The 18182-nt window shown below is 27.3% G+C and overlaps 1 protein-coding gene across 1 annotated transcript in view; it reads right to left on the bottom strand.

Annotated features, from left to right (window-relative positions):
- Positions 1-6572, bottom strand: part of LOC135961732 (phosphoenolpyruvate carboxykinase [GTP]-like) — a 38791-nt gene extending 32219 nt beyond the window's left edge. The window contains exon 1 of the mRNA XM_065513286.1: positions 6038-6572. Coding sequence (XP_065369358.1) covers positions 6038-6072 — 35 coding nt within the window. The 5' untranslated portion in view covers positions 6073-6572. The remainder of the gene's footprint in view (positions 1-6037) is intronic.
- Positions 6573-18182: the final 11610 nt, after the last annotated feature.

An 18182-nucleotide genomic window follows, 5' to 3' on the forward strand; every position in this document is an offset into this window, starting at 1 on the left:
ACCGGTTTTTTAAAAGACAAAAATCAAAACCGGTTTTTTTTCAAAAACAAAATTTTTCGGTTAAACCGGTTTTTTTAAATTTGACAGTTTTTTGGACCTACACACATGATAACTTTGGAAGCAGTAGATATATTTGAGAATATATTGGTAAATTAATAGACAGTAAATAAGATTAAAAAGATAGATTTTCAATGAAAAATATTATTATACTGAAGATTTTCTATAGAAAATAGTACTGAATATTTCTGTATAAAACACTGTTATACTGTAGATTATCTATAACTAGAAAATACTTTAGCTATAGCAGAAAATTATTCTGAGTCTAAAGGAATTTGTAAATTTGTCATGTTACATAAAATACTGAAAATAGTTTGAATGTATATTCATGTAGCAGGAGCTACGGTAATTTTCAATATGAAATAGTATCAAAAAATGTACGATCGTATCAACTTTTACATCTCTGTGCGTTATAGTCTAAAATATTGAAGTATGTACTTTTAGGTCTGGTACCGTAGGAAAACTCCTAAAATAATTCATGGTTAATCGGATGCATACAATCGGATGAGTACATAATCAAATTAAAGAACAGTTATACACTGCGTGTCACAACTATAAGCGCATCATTGGTATAGCTCATATTTAAATTTAAGAAAATATATTTCCAATAAAAACGCTATAAGTTGTAAGTTGATCAGAAATACATTAAATTAAAATACATATTACATTTATTCAACAAGGTTTGCTCTTTATTAAGGAATATTACAATGGCTGGTGTTTCATGACTACAAATGTATTTAAGAAAAAATTAACAAAATTCATGTTAAATCAAAAGGTGCAATAAATTTATATCGAAAAGATTCTCCCCTATTCTTAACAAGCTTAAAAATCCTTTCTGGAATAATGTCTACTATTGTAACCAATTATGGAAAGCAGTTTAAGGTAAAATTAGCATTAGCACTGCCAATATTCTAGAAAAACTTAGCGGAATAATTAGGAATAACGCCCAAAATACGTTTTCAATAGTTACTTGACACTAAAATCATAAGGATCTTTAACTTTAATATTTAACCGTTAATCGATTCACCGATTAATTTTGGTTAGTTAACTGTTCGAATAATTTAAAACTGACGATTTTCAAATAACAAATAAACCAGGGACCGAAAATAAGAATTATTCTTGAAATTTCTAAGGAAATAGTCATCACAGGAAAATATCGGAGAGTCAAGTCAAGCATACCATTTTTATAGTTTTTTTATATTTTTTTTTCTAAAAATAGTTTGTAGCATTAAAAATATAAGGTTTATCTGATCGACCCGATATAGGTTTGTATCCTCCAGACTTACTGTATTAATATTAACTCTTTGACATTTTTAAAATTTTGAAGAAAATTATCGTTATGAGTTATTTTTCTACCAAACCATAGTTAATTTTATATAAGACCATAGTAAGTTGGACCTATAATGGGTCAAAATCAAAATAAAATATTTTTAAACCGAAATTTTTTTTTTCACCAAAAAAAAAATTTTAAAAACAAAAAATTTTAAAATTAGTTTTCCGAAATTTTTTTTTTCCAAAAAATTAAAAAAAACAACTTTGGAAAAAAAAAAATTTTTGTTTACCTAAAAATATTTAAAATTTGTTTTTGGAATTATAATTTGTTGACGGGTATCTAAGATTCGACACAGCCGAATATAGCTCTCTTTCTTGTTTTACAACTATGTTTGAATTTTAAAAGTAAAAATATTAAAATTTTTAATAAAACTGTAAAAATGTTGTTTTTTTTAGCCTTTTCTTAGCTTTTATCATGATATTTTTTACAATTTCTTTTGCTTTTTTCCTGATATTTTGTTGCTATAAACACCGATTTTTGTGCATTTTTTGTCTTATCTGATTATAACACGTTAACATTCTATAAATAGTTTAAACAAAACATGTCATTAAGTTTGATAAACCGAAAAATAACATGCGTTTATTGTTATAGCACGCAGTGTATTTGTAGTACATACTACATAGAATGATAAAAATATATGTATGATGTTTTAAATTGCTGTTAAATTCAATAATTTATAATTTAATTTAAATTATCTACACCATTTCCAATTATATTTAAGAATTTTCTACTTGTATTTCAGAAATTTCCAGTTGTATTTCAGAAAATTCTAATAGCAATACAAATGGAAATTTCTGAAATACAAATAGAAATTTCTGAAAAATTCTGAAATACAATTATAAACTTTTTAAGTATAAATTAAAAAGTCTGAAATACAAATGGAAATTTCTGAAATGGAAACTTCTGAAATTCAATTGGAAATTTCAGAAAAACAATTAGAAACTTCTGAAATACAATTGGAAATGGTGTAGTGTAGGCTTATGCAATAAATACGAGCATACAAATGTTAAAAATGTGTATAAATGACGCAAAAAATCATATTTGTTATCAAATTATGAAGACCTATTATGGTCACACTCTTAATTTATTGCAGATTTTATAAAAAAATATAAATATAAAAAACATATTTTGCAACAAAAATCAAAAGGCTCAAAACAAAAAGTAACAAGTAAGAGTGTTATATCGGCTGTACCGATTATAACACTGACACAGAAAATAACCATACCCCTAACTACTACCATGTAGGCCCTATCATGCCTCCAACAGACAGACATAGCAATATCGTCTTAGAATCTTATATGGACCCAGATTATTTGTGGCTCTGCGATGAATATTTCGATCTGTTACAAACGGAATGACAAAATGAATATACCCCCCATCTTTTTGGTACTGGGTATAAATATTAAACACAAACTAGAGATTACAAATTTTAATCTGAAGCCATGGAAATTTCCTAGAGACAAATGTTTTTCCCCACTAATGTATGATGAAATGGTCGGCTGGATGATGAGTTAGTGAATGGTACAAAAATGGATAGCGGAAAAGAGAGGGAAGTTGAAATTGATGATGTTGTTATTGTTTTAGTTGTTGCATTTTGACAACAATTTAGTACAAAGTTGTTTTACTTGTGTTTTTGTTTCAAAAATGTTGTTTTTTTATAACTAAAAACGAATTCATAAACAAAATACAAATTGTATCAACAGTGTGCAAAGAAAGTATTTGGACAATGATACTGTGTTTATATATTTTTTTATTTAAATTGTGTACATGACCTTTGTTTATTTTTAAATTAATAGTAAGAAAATGATTTTAATCAATATTATAAAGAAAAATATCAATATTATTCTAATATCATCATCATAATATTAATAGGCAAGTCGATTTCTTTAGACCCCTTTTACGCTCACATTATACATTCAATTTGGGCAAGAAATATACCATTTTAAAGGGATTTATTCACAGAAGTGCAGAATATATATTTTATTGAAATCGGTTCAGTTTTTAAAGAGTTATAAGCGTTTAAAGATGTTACTAACACATATGCAAAAACGAGTACATGTGAACCTTAAGCTAAAAAGTAAACAAAGCATTGCGTGTTTGTCCAATTTGTTGTTGTAAATAAATAAGAGAAACAATTAAACAGTATTGATTTCGCTCTGTTTTAAGTGAGAGTTGTTATAGAAAACAATGAAGAAGAAGATTTTAATAATTTAATGTCGCTTGAAAGAAATATTTTGAAGGTTTTTTTTATTTTCTCGATATGTAAATAGTAAGTAAATAGTTATTTTATAATATCTGCAGAACTATAATTGTGACGGTCTTTAAACTTTATACGAATCAATTTCTTATCACTGCATGAAGTTTAAGCAAAAATGGGACGGATCGGAACAGGTGGCGAGTCACTTCCCATACAAAGTAAATAGTTATTTTTAAATATTTTGTGAGCTATAATTCCAAGATTATTCAAACTTTGTATAAATGGCTCTTTTATCATTTTGCATAGTTTCGCTGAAAATTTTAGGGATTGGAATGGTGGGTGTGATACACCCTATACAAAGTAAATATTTAATTTTGAATATCTGGAGAAGTATTACAATTATAAAAGTGTTAAAACTTTTTACGAATTAATTTCTTATTACTGTGCGGAGTTAGCTGAATATAGGCGAAGTTAGATTAGAGGGCGTAGCACCTCCCATACAAAGCAAATGTTTATTTCGAAAATCTGGGGAACCAAAATGGAGGGTCGGTATAGGAGGTGAGTCACCTCCCATACAAAGTAATAATTACATGATTCTTCAAACTTTGTCCGCATAGATCTATTACCATTTTACAGAGATTGGATGAAAATGGTCGGGATTTTATTAGTGGTCTGGCAATTCCCATACAAATTAAATAATTAATTTCGAATGTCTAGAGAACTATAATTCTAAAAGTATTTAAAATGTGTATCAATCAATTTATTACCATTCTACTTTTTTACAAAGTTTAGCTAAACGTGATCAGATTAGTAGGAATGACCCCTCCCATAAAAAGGAAAGTTAAAGTGAAGCTTGATATGAGTTATTTTTGTACATAAAATACATAAAAATGGGTGGGATCAGTGGTATCTCCCATACCAAATTAGTTATTGTTTGAATATCAAGTAAACTGTAATTGAGAGATTCTCAATATTTTGCATGTGTTATTTTCATATCATTGTACGTAGTTAGGTTGTATCAGAAATCCATTCATATTTCTTAATTTTACTAGAATAGGGGTAGCGAAGTGCACCGGGATATGCTAGTACTTTTTCATAAGTAAAATTGAAAAATACGTATTTTAAGGTATTTACAGACAACAACACTTTAGGTAGGGTCACTCATGGCAAATATTAAATATAAATAAATTTTTTAAATAAATAAAACAATTTAAATATATTTTATTTAGTGGTTACGTCTTTTTCGTCAAATATTTATCATGTGTGACCCAACCTTAACATATATTAATACATTGTTTGCCTTATTTAGATTTAAATTTTTTTAAATTGTTTTGACCAATTGTTTAATACCGAAAGCAAATAAAAAAAAAATACATTTGTATTATTTGAAATTCTAATAGGGTAGAAGGGAGACCATACGCGACTTTTTTGAGGCGTTCTCAAATTAAAACCAAAATACATATTCTTAACTTTTTTTTTGTTTCGGATACTTAGATATGTTGGCTTTAGTTTTTATCATTTCAATCTTGCCTATCTCATCTTAATATACATATTTTTTAACATTTCTAGACTGACCCAAAACGGCGAAACTACCCCACCCATGGGGTAAATACGCCAAGACAAGCAAATCAAAAAATATAAACGTTTTTTACTGGTTTATACCTTAATTCACAAAACAAAGTATAATAAACTAGATATTTATTGTTTATTTCACATAACTGAGCAAAAAAAATTTAAACAAATTGTGACTGATTTTTTCTATAATATATCAACATTTTGCTCTAAATCACAGGGATTCCTTGTATCTGGCGTATGTGACCCAGGGGGAGTTTTTAATATAAATTTTATAATTATATTAAATTGTTTCGTACTTCAAATTAAATGACCGAACAATTATTGTCACCTATTGTTCACTACTATTGGCATTCTATCACCAACCAATATCTTTTTGGTATCACAAAAACTAAAGAAGTTAGTCCAAAAAATTCGCACCCTGAAATATTTTCACAGCTTGTTGAAAAACAATTAATCGCTTCTGGCTCACATCATATGTAAAATTAAACTTTCAAACTTTCAGGGATGATAAATAATTGATAAACCAATACATAACTTGATAATGTAACAAAATCGATTACTCGGTTTCTAAGTTATTCGGTGATGGCTGATGTGCTCCTACGGCGAATGATCCCCCTTCTACCCTACAATTTTTGTTTAAGTATGAGATTGTATACGTGATTTTTTTCAAGTATTAATACTCAGTATTGTAGTCTGAACATACCTTTAGTAGATCTTAGTAAAGTGGTCATACAAATAAAAACAAAGTTATATCAGTTACTTAGTTTAAAATTGTAAATTGTTGAAAGAAATGCTGTATCTAATTTACTTGAATAGTATATAGTAATTTATGTTTCTTTATATTAAATTGTAATTGTATTTAATTTGACACATACCCATTGTTCAACAGTTGTATTGTTTTGATCAACATTTTGTTTTGTTTTTCTAGATGATGCTGCTGCTGCTGTTGTTGCTCTTGACAAACGTTTTTTGAACTCTATTGTTCTATTTTGGTATCAAATACTTATGTGTAAGGTATCTAGCAGATCCATACATAAACAGACGTACGATTGAGTGTATGTACTCGTAAATGTGTCACAATCAGTAAATAAACATATAAATTAAAATAATTAATTTTCTAGCTCCTTTGCCAAAATCAGATTGTGGTGTCAACCAACAAATACTTTCGTTTTTATTTATTTATTGTTTTGTTTTTTTGATCTGCTTTAAATGCAATTTTAATATGTATTTGATTTTATAATTTGTTTTATTTTTTGTTACTGATAGCGGTATGCAGTTACATTTACAGCCGCAATGCTGAGATTTTTAGATTGTTTTTACGATCTGTACGGCAACAAGCAACAGTTGCTACTGAATAGCGTTGGTCTGCAACAACATTTCTTATTTTCGATTTATTTTATTAAAAGCACAATATTTATGTTTTTTTTCTTCGTTTTATTGTTTTGTTTTTTTTGTATTACTTTTTCACATTCGTTTATGTTGTCTGTGTTTTTTTTAATGTTGTTTTTGTCGTTCAAAAGTTGTGTGTTGGCGATAAGATAAGACAGGCCCCCACCAGTTGTAGCTGGTTTACTGAGACACATCAAACATTTGGGAAACCAAACTGAGTGCAAGAATGCATATGACCAGTTTACTGTATCCACATTTTATGAGCAGATACACTCTGGTTGCAGTCGCTTTGCTTGAGTTTCAGTTGCAGTTGATATTCTCAAATGCATTTGTTACGTACGCAACTGAAAAAGTGGTTGGTTTCTGTTATTGTTGTTGTTGTTATCGTTGTAATTAAATGCTGATAACAGTGTTTGAGTGTGTATTCCATAATTGGATTACATAGTTGCGACCCCATAAGTTGTTTTCGTAGTTTTTACTGCATACAATCATTATAGATACTCAGCTGTTTTCAGCTGAGCCTTACATTTATGTAACGGATATGTTAAATGTATTATGATGTTGGTGGCAATAAACTATCATACCCAGCATAATTGATCATACCCAGCAATGACTACTTTATGTCATCTGCATTATTTATATGTACAATGGTTGAGTCGACCACATCTGGCTTGCAAAACTTTGTAGAGTTTGTAATGTGGACAGATTCTAATCATTTTTTTACTTTGTTATAAAGCAAATATGAAAATAAAGAAAAACATTTTTTTCTATAATTTATCTTGTTTCAATTATGAAATATTCGTTTTTCACCATAAATTTATTTTGGTTTTCGCAATAGTTGTCCAAAAATATCCTCATATTTCTAATAAACTAAAAACATGTTCGAAATATCTGAACGTGCACCGAAGAGCAGATTACACAGGGCAACAAAATTGTAAAATTTTTAGAGGTTTTTTAATCCACTACACAATTTTGATGTGTTGTGGTTCCAGTAGTACAAATATGGTCCAAATTTAAAATTCTATGGAGAAGTTTTTTTTTAAATATTTGTAAAATTGTGAATTTTTTAGACCTCTCTCCACATAATTTATGATAACTCAAAAATCGTTAGTCCATTATTATTAAAATAAACTTAGAAAAGTTTAGATTTACATAGCCTTTAATTCGTTAATATATTGTGTTTTAATCGGTTTAGTAGTTTCGAAGTTATAATAACAAATTGAAGCAAAAAATTTATTTTTTAAGTGAAAATAGAAAATTTTTGTATTTTAAAAAACTCATGAAAAATCGAAAACGGCAGAACTTGTTCAGGTTTATTACTCTGTAGCAAAGCCGAATATAATATCAACAAAATGAGATATCGATCATAAAAATCGATTGATTATTTTCGAATTTATTCACAATTCTCATTTTGTTCCTATTACATGTGGCTTTTCGATAATGCAATAAATCTGAACAATTTCTGCCGATTTCGATTTTTCATGATGAGTTATCATAAATTATGTGGAGAAACGTTTAAAAAAATTCACAAAAAAAACACAATACATCAAAATTGTGTAGTGGTTTATAAAGCCTCTAAAATTTTTTCTATTTTGTTGCCCTGTGTATAGATAACAACTACATATTTTATTGTAATTAGAATGCAGAATTACGTTTTTGCAATTTTTGATTAAAATATTAATCGATAATTTTTACCATAATCAAATACTAGAATTTGATTACACATGTTATTGACTTTGTTTCTATTATTTTAAACAAAAACAGTAATTGAACAAAATTATTTTTGTCATTGGTTGAACTTTAATAAAAAATAGTAATTGAAAATGTGATTCTCGCAATTGAATTAGCATTTCCGGTGTTTTTGTGTAGAATGAGTTTTTGCCGAAAACGAAGCAGGATGGAAATCATTCAAAAGCTTTGTCCAACTTGTTCTTGGTAATAAAAGCACTTTCTTAAAGACAGATATTTAATTGATCGTTTCTTTTTATGACGGATGATCATGAAGTATAGAAAATGTTTGCTCTCATTTTTAAAAATATGTTAAAAATGTATGCCAAACTAATTTACTCATTCTACTCGTACAATTGTGATTTACATATAAGATAGGACCAAAGCAAATACTTTTATTATAAATATAGATATTGATTGCTATTACCAATAGCTATTGGTCTAATTCGTCCTTTAGAATTGGATCCTAATTAATTGAGATTCGAAAATATTTATCAATCGTTTAAAGCTTGCAAAAAAATCCTCATTTCATAACCAAATATCATTCTAATTTTTTTACTTCATACAAATTTAGATCAGTCTAATATACATACATATATAAATATACGAGTACTTTGGATTTGTTTTGTGTGCAAAAATTATTGTACAAAGTTTATTTTTTTATTATTTTGTATTTTTACTTAGTTCACGAGGGTTGTCAAAAAAGTTCATTATTCCAGTTATTTAAATTTATCAAGACACAGAGAGGTTTAAAATGTCAAACTAGCAGCGACAAAATTAACTAGAAATCGTAACTCTACTATTTTCGAAACAAATATTAAAACAAATTTTAATATAAGGAGTACGAAAAATGTAATATCGTAATAAAATAAAAATTAACAAGTAAATCATTTTATATTTATTATTTTATTACACAGAAAAAAGAAATTCATAATTGGAATGAATGATTTTTTTGCTTTTTTTACGTAAATTGTATGGTACTTTATAATAAATTGCATTATAATTGTATTATCTAATGAATTATTTTAAAAATGTTTGCATAATAGCCGTATATTGGCCAATATATTGAGATGAATTATAAATATCTGAACCTTAAAAAATATCATTAATCATAATAAAACATTAATAAACATTAAAGCATTTCATCCTTTTAACAAAATTTAGTGAATTTCGCGCATTTTTTCTCATTTTGTAGCTGAAAATCATAAAAAAATAAAAAAAATTCCAAAGGAAAATTTCTAACATTTTTGAACAACATAAAAATATAAATGAAATTGAAATAATATTTTTCAAGCCTTCTAGATTTTTTTTTTGAAAACATAAAATATGAACAAAATCTTACTATTTAAGAAATTATTTATAAATGTTATGAATTGAAATCAATGAAATCAAATCATAATATTTATGTTGAAACTTTTTTCTGTGTATGTTTAATATTAACAAATCTCTTTTGGAGGCATGCAACGGTGGCTGCAGGGAATTCGGAATTCGCAATATAGCTAATCTGTTGATACTGCCTAAGCATCTTCGATATCCAATGACCGTCCATGCGCGGTGTAGAGCCGCACCCTTCACGAGGTGTCCTCACCGTGTCCATGGAATGAATGGCACTAGGTAAATGTGTCTCCTAACGGTGACCTCCGGACAAGGGTATTGTCCGGTTTTATTTTTTCCCATCAGCAACAAGGGGCTCTGTTGCATGATGGTTTGTGTTCTCCCCATTAATATATTTTTTAATTACAGATGGATACAAAATTAAACATAAATACAAACAAAAACCAATCAGAACAGATCGCTATGGTGCTAACTGAACCTGTAGAAGAATCTAATATGCCTAACTCGATAATCGAAGAATTGGATGAAAAAGATGCGTTATTGGTGTTAACACCTAACACGCAACCCTATACATCCGCGAATCAGCTGGTCCAACTGCAGATGATATACCTGCTACCAAAAGCATAGGCACGTCTAAATCTAATCTACCTTCGTACAGGAATGTGGTTCAAATTGTACGGCTAGGGTTAATTGCATTAGATTTTCCTGCTTATATAAGCAGCAGTGCTGGACAAAATTGTGGAGCTTAAAAAGGCTCTATTTAACCACGTTTAAATCTGACTGGCTTGCGTTTAACTGTAAGGGAAACGATTCAGCACAATGCATCAAGGATGAAAACTTGGAAAGAGGCGGTGTTAAAGGTTGTATCGGACGGAAATATTTGTAGTATATTTTTAACAGTTTTAACAGTTAGGTTTTTTCTTTGATACGAAAATAATGCTCTCGGAGTTTTGTTTACGTTTGTCATACGACCGCCGTATAATAATCATAGCAAACATTTTGCAAAAACAAAAATAAAAAAATAATTTAATAATTATTTCCTATTAATAAACTAACACCTAATTTGCCTAATCATCTGTGATAAGGCTATCTAATGGATTTGTTTTCATTTATATTTACTTATTATTTATATGCATATACTTAGTATGCATTGTATTTAATAAATATTAAATAATGTATGTTTGAATATAATTCAGTTCGTATCTTCAGACATGTGTCATTAATTACATTTTTGTTTGTTTGAATTGAAGTTTGTTTTTGTACATACATTTGTATTTCAAAATTGGTTTCAAAATTTTAATTTATAATAAGTGTTTCCATAGGGTACAACTAGAGGCGCAACTGAGAGTAAAATAATTACTCTCTTCACACGTACTTGTGATATGTGAATTCAACATACTTGTGAGAGAATTAAACACATAAAAATACTTCAAATTTTAACTTCGATATTCCGATTAAATAGAGACCGAACCACTTTATTACACTTCTACACAATATTCGGCATTTTTTTTGGAATACTTTTCAGGACACTTTTTTGCCGAAACACGTTAATATTGCTCAAACGAAAAAAAATATTTTTTATTAATTTTTGACACTTAATTTTATTTGTGGTGGAATTTAATTTATAGAACAGAGTTTCAATTTTTGGCATTGGAAATAGAAGAAAATTTAAATAAATTAAAATTTAAACATTTTTATACAACTCTGTATGTCTGGTGAAAATTAAAAAGGCACCAATACAATATCAAAACCAAAGTATACCAAGTAGTCCAACTCAGGGATGTTAAATGAAGATTTCAATTTTGTACCACCCTCCAAAAAAAATTGTACTTTTTGGACCTTCGCGGTACCATATTTTTTTTGGTTTATTAAAACATAAAAAAAGTACATAAAAATTCAATTGTACACAAAAAACAAAACTTAACATTAACATAGATTAAATTAGCTACTACCGACCAAAAACTACAAATATTTTAATTTTTTACTGACTTCAGCTGAAGCTCTAAATTGATTACACAAGGCAACAAAATCGGAAAAAAATTTAGAGGCTTTTTAAACCACTACAAAATTTTGATGTATTGTGGTCCAGTAGTACAAATATGGTCCAAATTTTAAATTTTATGTAGAGGATTTTTTAAAAAAAAATGTTTAAGTAAAATTGAGCTTTTTATACTTTTCTCCACATAAGTAATGATAACTCAAAAACGGTTACTCCGATATTATTAAAATAAACTTAAAAAAATTGAAATATACATAACCTATATTCCGTTTAATCGGCTCAGTAGTTTCGGATTTACAATAATATATTGAAACAAAAATATATTTTTTACGTGAAAATAGCTAATATTTTTGTATTCAAAAACTCATGAAAAATCGAAACGGCAGAAATTGTTCAGGTTTAATGCTTTATCAGAAAGCCAGGTATAGAAATAACATGAGAAATATCATAAAAACCATTCTTTTCGAATTTATTCACAATTAAGTGAATTCGCCCATATTCGCAAAATTTTAGTTTTTTGTTTGATATACATAAAATTGAGCAGTTAATGTTCTTCTTTCGATTGATTGAATTTTGAAATAATTTTCCCCATGCTATCTATGTACAAATTTTAACATACATATGTATGTATATATTTCGTTTCAATCGGCTCAGTACTTTCGGAGTTATAATACCAAATTGAAACATAAATATACTTATTTTTTACGTGAAAATAATAACAAAACAAATTTCCACTCAAAGTTTCGATTTTTCATGAATTTTTTAAAACAAAAAAATTAGCTATTTTTTTGTACTTAGGTGCATCAAATCTATAAAGTGGTTCACGTCTTTTTTGCTGTTGACCTGTGCTATTGATTGAAACAAAATTTGCAATTCCCATTCGGGAACATTTTTACTAGTAGATGTACAATACTACTTGAAATAACATTTCCTGGAGTAAATTTATGGAACCAATTAACACTTCGTTATTAAGGTTGACTTTAGTCCTCAAAACTCAAAATTTTATATAAAATTGTTTGTAATTTTCTTTAATTTCTTTAACAATATCAATATTGATATTATGTTTACAAATTGCTTGTGGTTTTTGTAAAAGTTGTTTATATAAAATATTTTAAATTGTACCAAATGAGACGCGGTAGTACCACGGTACTTTAGAAGGTAAAAATGTACCAAAAAAAGTACAATTGTACCAACTTTAACATCCCTGGTCCAACTCTCTATTTTATAAATTTACTCTCTCACATATACGGGTACTTTGTAAATTCAACACCCTTGTGAGAGAATTATACACATCAAAAGTCTCGAAATTTTAACTATAAATTGTCCAATAAATATAGTTTGATACGCGTAAATTCACTAACACACATTATTTTATAATTTTTTTCAACACATTTAGCACTTTTTCTTTTCCGAAGCAAGTCCATTTCGCACAAACTAAAAAATATTTTTTTTATTAATTTTGACGTTTTATTTTGTTTGTGGTAGGTTTTAAAATATAGAACAGAGTTTCAATTTTTGGTATTGAAAATAGAACAAAATTTAAATAAATTAAAATTTAAACATTTTTTTAGAACTCTGTGTGTATGGTGAAAATTCAAAAGGAACCAACACATATACATTTTTGTAACTAACACATATTTAGACTTAGGTACTTTTTCACTAACACATGTATAGAGTTAGGTACTGCTATCAAAGAGTTGGACTACTTGTTATACTTTGATCAAAACTATGTACTAATACATTCTCACGTCTTAGGTTTTTGACAACATACTTAGGTTTTCTCCCTCTCAGTAACGCTTCTATGAATATATTATTCTATGAGTATTTCCATCAGTAAAAAAATTGGTGTATGATGATTTCCATAATTGATTTTTTTTAAGTCTACCTCAATAAGAATTTTTAATGAAATTTATTAACAATATCAAATAGACGAAAATTATTTATTAAGATCCATTTTCGCACTCTCCTGGAATATATCTGTTAAAATAATAATATATTTTTTATTTGGAATCCAATTGATACTTCGTTTAAAAAGTTTTGGATTTGAGACATGCATGAAATTTAATGTTGTTATTGAATCATCTTATAATAGGTTATTAATGTCAGAAAACGTTTATATTTTATGTTTAAACATCTTTTGATAAATTAAATAAAAAGCTACTTTTTTTAAATATAGCTACTTTGACACTAACCTCGAAACTTCTAATAAAACTTGCAATCCGATTTGCTAAAATGTCTCATTGTAATTATTGTTATAAAGTAACTATATGGTTATTTATAGTGCTGTGAAGTCAAAGGTTTTTTCATGTTATTTTAATGTGTGATTTTTTTAATTTTGTATCGAAGTAGGCTGTGATTTTTTATTTAAAGTTTGTTTTTGTAAATTAGCACATGTTTTTTAAGAGTTAGCAGTTAACCATTCCACGTGGTTATTCCGGAGTTTTTGCGTGATCTTTTTTTTATAAAAGTGAAGTGATTGGGAACTAGTAGTAACAAAAGTAAGTGCTTTAAATTTCAGCTTCAATTACGTGCCATTCCAATAACCAGCACTATTTCAGTGCCTTCATCTTTTACAAATGGCGAACTTTTTAAAATATTTGAACTTAATCAAAATAGAAATTGGTATGAGATATTATCAATAATACTGAAATATGTATATAGAAGAACGTTCAAAAAAATTTTTGAAAGAAGACGAAATAATAAAAAGGAAAATGTCTGGTTTAATAAGCACGACACAGTGGTATAGAAAAAAATAGAGGGAAATAAATATGTAACTTCTAAACGGTAAGTCCGATTTGAATGAAATTTCCCATGTGCAAAGTGTTGTCGAGTTTAAGTTTTGAACTTCGACCTCATGGGCCCAATAGAGGAGCGATCAAAGGTCTTCAAAGTAGGACACCTTCGTGTGTGTTCCGATTTAAAAACTATTACACAGAGCATCGAGCACTATGAAAAACCTCATCGTTGCTATCAATTATCTCTTATAGGTTAAGAGATATTAGTATTTGAAAACGAAATTTTCAACATTTTTACCCATCCTACACCAGTTTTTTTGATAACAGCGGATCCAAATATTTCCCGATTTTCTCCAATTTTCCTTTATTGGAGTAACATCTGACGTATGTGTCAAATAGAAAAAGAATTTTTTAAAAATAATAACTAAGTCCAAAGGCGATTTTTCGCTAATTTTTTGGGAAAAAAGTACTTTTTTCTTATTAAGTTATCGCAAAAAATGTCTAAGAGGAATTTATACTTTATTTTATAACTTTTTATAAAATATTTTAAATGAAAAAAAGTAGTAAATTTTTGATATCGAGGGGACCAGGTCCAGTTAAAAACGTCTTTTTTATGTAAAATTCAACTTTAGGACAAAAATTCTCAAATCGATATCAAAATATAGTAACCGATTTTAGATGGCCCAATATGTTTTTAATTATTTCGTAAAGGGTTGTGATAACCCCGACCCCAAAAAAATCAATAAAACCCATTTTTTGTCATATTTTTCAAAAAAGTATTCCATGAATTTTTTAATTGTCAAAAGCTATACACATTTTTGAAAAGTATACAAAATCCTCTATCCATTGATATATAATACGTATTTTTTATAGTGCTCGATGAGGAAATTTTATATGTGTATTTTTTTTGAAATCGGAGCACAAACAAGGAAATACGATCGTTTTAAAAAAGTAACATACCCGAGGTGTCCTATTTTGAGGACTAATGGTTGCGCCCCTGGTGGGCCTATGAGGTCCAAGTTCAAAACTTAAACTCGACAATACTTCCTCTTTGTGCATTCGAAATTTCATTCAAATCGGACTTACCGTTTTGAAGTTACATATTTATTTCCCTCTATATTTTTTTCTATAGCACTGTGCGATGTAGGAACACGTTTGAAAAAAGTTATTCGGTACGGTTAAAATTAAATGTTAATTACTTAGAATGCGAAGGAAGGAATCCTTAAAACTTATCAACTAATTTATGTCAAGAAGTTTTAAAACTATTTTATTTCATTAGCAATAAATCTATAAAAAGAACAAAATACGCAATTTTTTGGTCAATTTCAAAAATTATGTAAGTTTGAGAATGGATTATTTATGTTATTTTTAATTAAAACCCTATTAAAACTTTTAAAACGTCAATGTTTATATGGCCAAATTTCTAATAGCTTTTGGATCAATTGTGTTGTTCTAAACATGCACACCAAATTTCAGGAATTTACATGAATAACATAATTTTTTCTTTTTTTTGGGACTAAATTTCAGCCACTTTTTGAACATCCTTGCTTTCCATAGCATGGAAATATTTATCGATCGATCAAGTTATTATTAATACAAATACCAAATTTCAAAAAAAATTTATGAAGAAATAAAGAAGTTATTTTTGGCCGGATTTGACCACCGTGTACTGCAACCGGAAATAACCATTAGGTGAAGATCTATTAAAGTTAGGTGCAAAATAGTGACTAGGGCGTAGTTCATCTGTGATGCCGATGCAAGCAGATATCCGAATTTTTTATATTTGTCCTCATGAGAATCTATGTTTCTCAACCTCTTTTAATTTTTAAAATAAAACAACTTCATTGATTGTTTTTTTCAACTTAACCAACTATTTAATTTTATTTATTTATTAAACGTTTCTGTTCTTGCATTCAAACAAAAAAATTTAATGTTGTTAAAATTACAATTTATGTTTAATAATTATTTATTTAAGTGTTAATGTGTGTGCATGACCGAATACGTGCATGTATTCCTTTATCTATGAATTTATGTATGGATGTATGTATGTATGTTAAGTTGTATTGGTTAGGTGATTTAATTGTATTTATTAGAAATGTATATAAATATTTTATTGTATGAATTATTGTAATTTATAAATATGTATATAAACCATCATTTCCAATTTGAACAGAAGATTGTGGGTTGAATATCTATGAAACAAATAAGTGGCACCTAAACGTATGCTATGGTATTTAATACATAATCAAAAATAAACAGTGAAGACCAAATGTTTTCAACTATTTATGTTATTTCATATTAAGTGAAAATATTATGACTTTTATAATTATAATGAGTTTTGATTCATAAACAAAAGCTTAACTAAATAATATATTTCAACTTTATAATAATATAAATGTACAATATTATATTTTTTTATATAATAATTAAAATGAATAATTAATTGTAGGTATTTAGCCTCAACTATTTTTATCTTATTTACTATATATTTTTCATTTATCATAAAACAGCATTATGACCTGTGTCAAAGTGAATTTTATTATTATTATTTTTTGTTTTAATAAAAAGGTACACTTATCTCTGCTTTTCATATGGCATTTTGATTTTTTTTTTATATATGTATCTTAAATTAAACTTGGAAATAAACATGAAAATTAGGAAAGTACGAAATAGTTACTTATACAAAATTAAGTTTTATGTTGGATGTTGGTGTATTCTTGAAATTGTAAATTAAAATAATTATTAAATTTTCGTTAAATAAATTCATTGTAAAAAGTCTGTTTTTTTTTTTTGGTTTTCAATTAAATTTCATAAAAAAAATTATTCACTTATTGTCTCAGACGAATCTTTAAAAGGTGTTCATCAATGTTTGAAGTTTTTATTTTCATAAATTAATGGTAGGTAATGTAAATGATAAAAAAAAAGATTCGGGTAATAAGTATATAGCTTTTATTTACTTAAAAACTATTTTCTTTATATTAAAACCACTATAAACTATTCACAGCAGTTTATTTTTTGTCTTACGAAACATGTTTAAAATTAAAAAAATATTTTTATTTCATTTTAATTAAAAAAAAAAAACAATATACATAAATATTTTTCATATCAACAGAATAATAATTGGTTTTGATTTAAAAGTATGATTAAATAAAAATTATTATACATATAACAAACAAAGTTGTGCGTCTAAAGAAACCATTTAAATTGCATATTTTGTTTATTATAAAGCGCAAATATTAAGGGAAGCAATCTCTCTTAACAGTGCATCTATTTGCCAAGTCCATAATGGTACTTTTCTATGAGATTTTCTGAGGCACATTATAATAAATATCAGATTGTTAATCTGTAATGTGTGTATATCTGCTTTTATTATTTATAATTATTAAAGAAGAGTTCAGAAGGCTTTACTTTAACTTAGTAAATATACATATTTAGTAAACCAGGTTTACCAGTTGTTACATAAGTCGATGTAGAACCGACATTAGGTTTTTCCATTTTAGTAATTTTTTTGTTAGGCCCATATGCATTTTCTCAAAATTATTTTGTATTTTTTTAATATTAATTTGAATTTCAATTTATTTCTTTTCAGTTTTTGAATCAAATCAAAAGATTCATTCTAGATCGAATTTCGAACAGGTCTTGGCAAAATCGTTGAAAGAAATCTTGAGTTCCTGACTTCGAAAAATCAAGACTTAAATGTATCATACCACGCATGCCTGAGAGTATCTTGATCTCTATTTTTCATGGCATAATTTTTGATAATTTTATTTATGTTGGAATATTTTATATAAAATTTCATTACTAAACCAAAATGTAGTGGTCCTACACACAGTT

The sequence above is a fragment of the Calliphora vicina genome, chromosome 5, assembly GCF_958450345.1.
Source record: "Calliphora vicina chromosome 5, idCalVici1.1, whole genome shotgun sequence".
NCBI lineage: Eukaryota > Metazoa > Arthropoda > Insecta > Diptera > Calliphoridae > Calliphora > Calliphora vicina.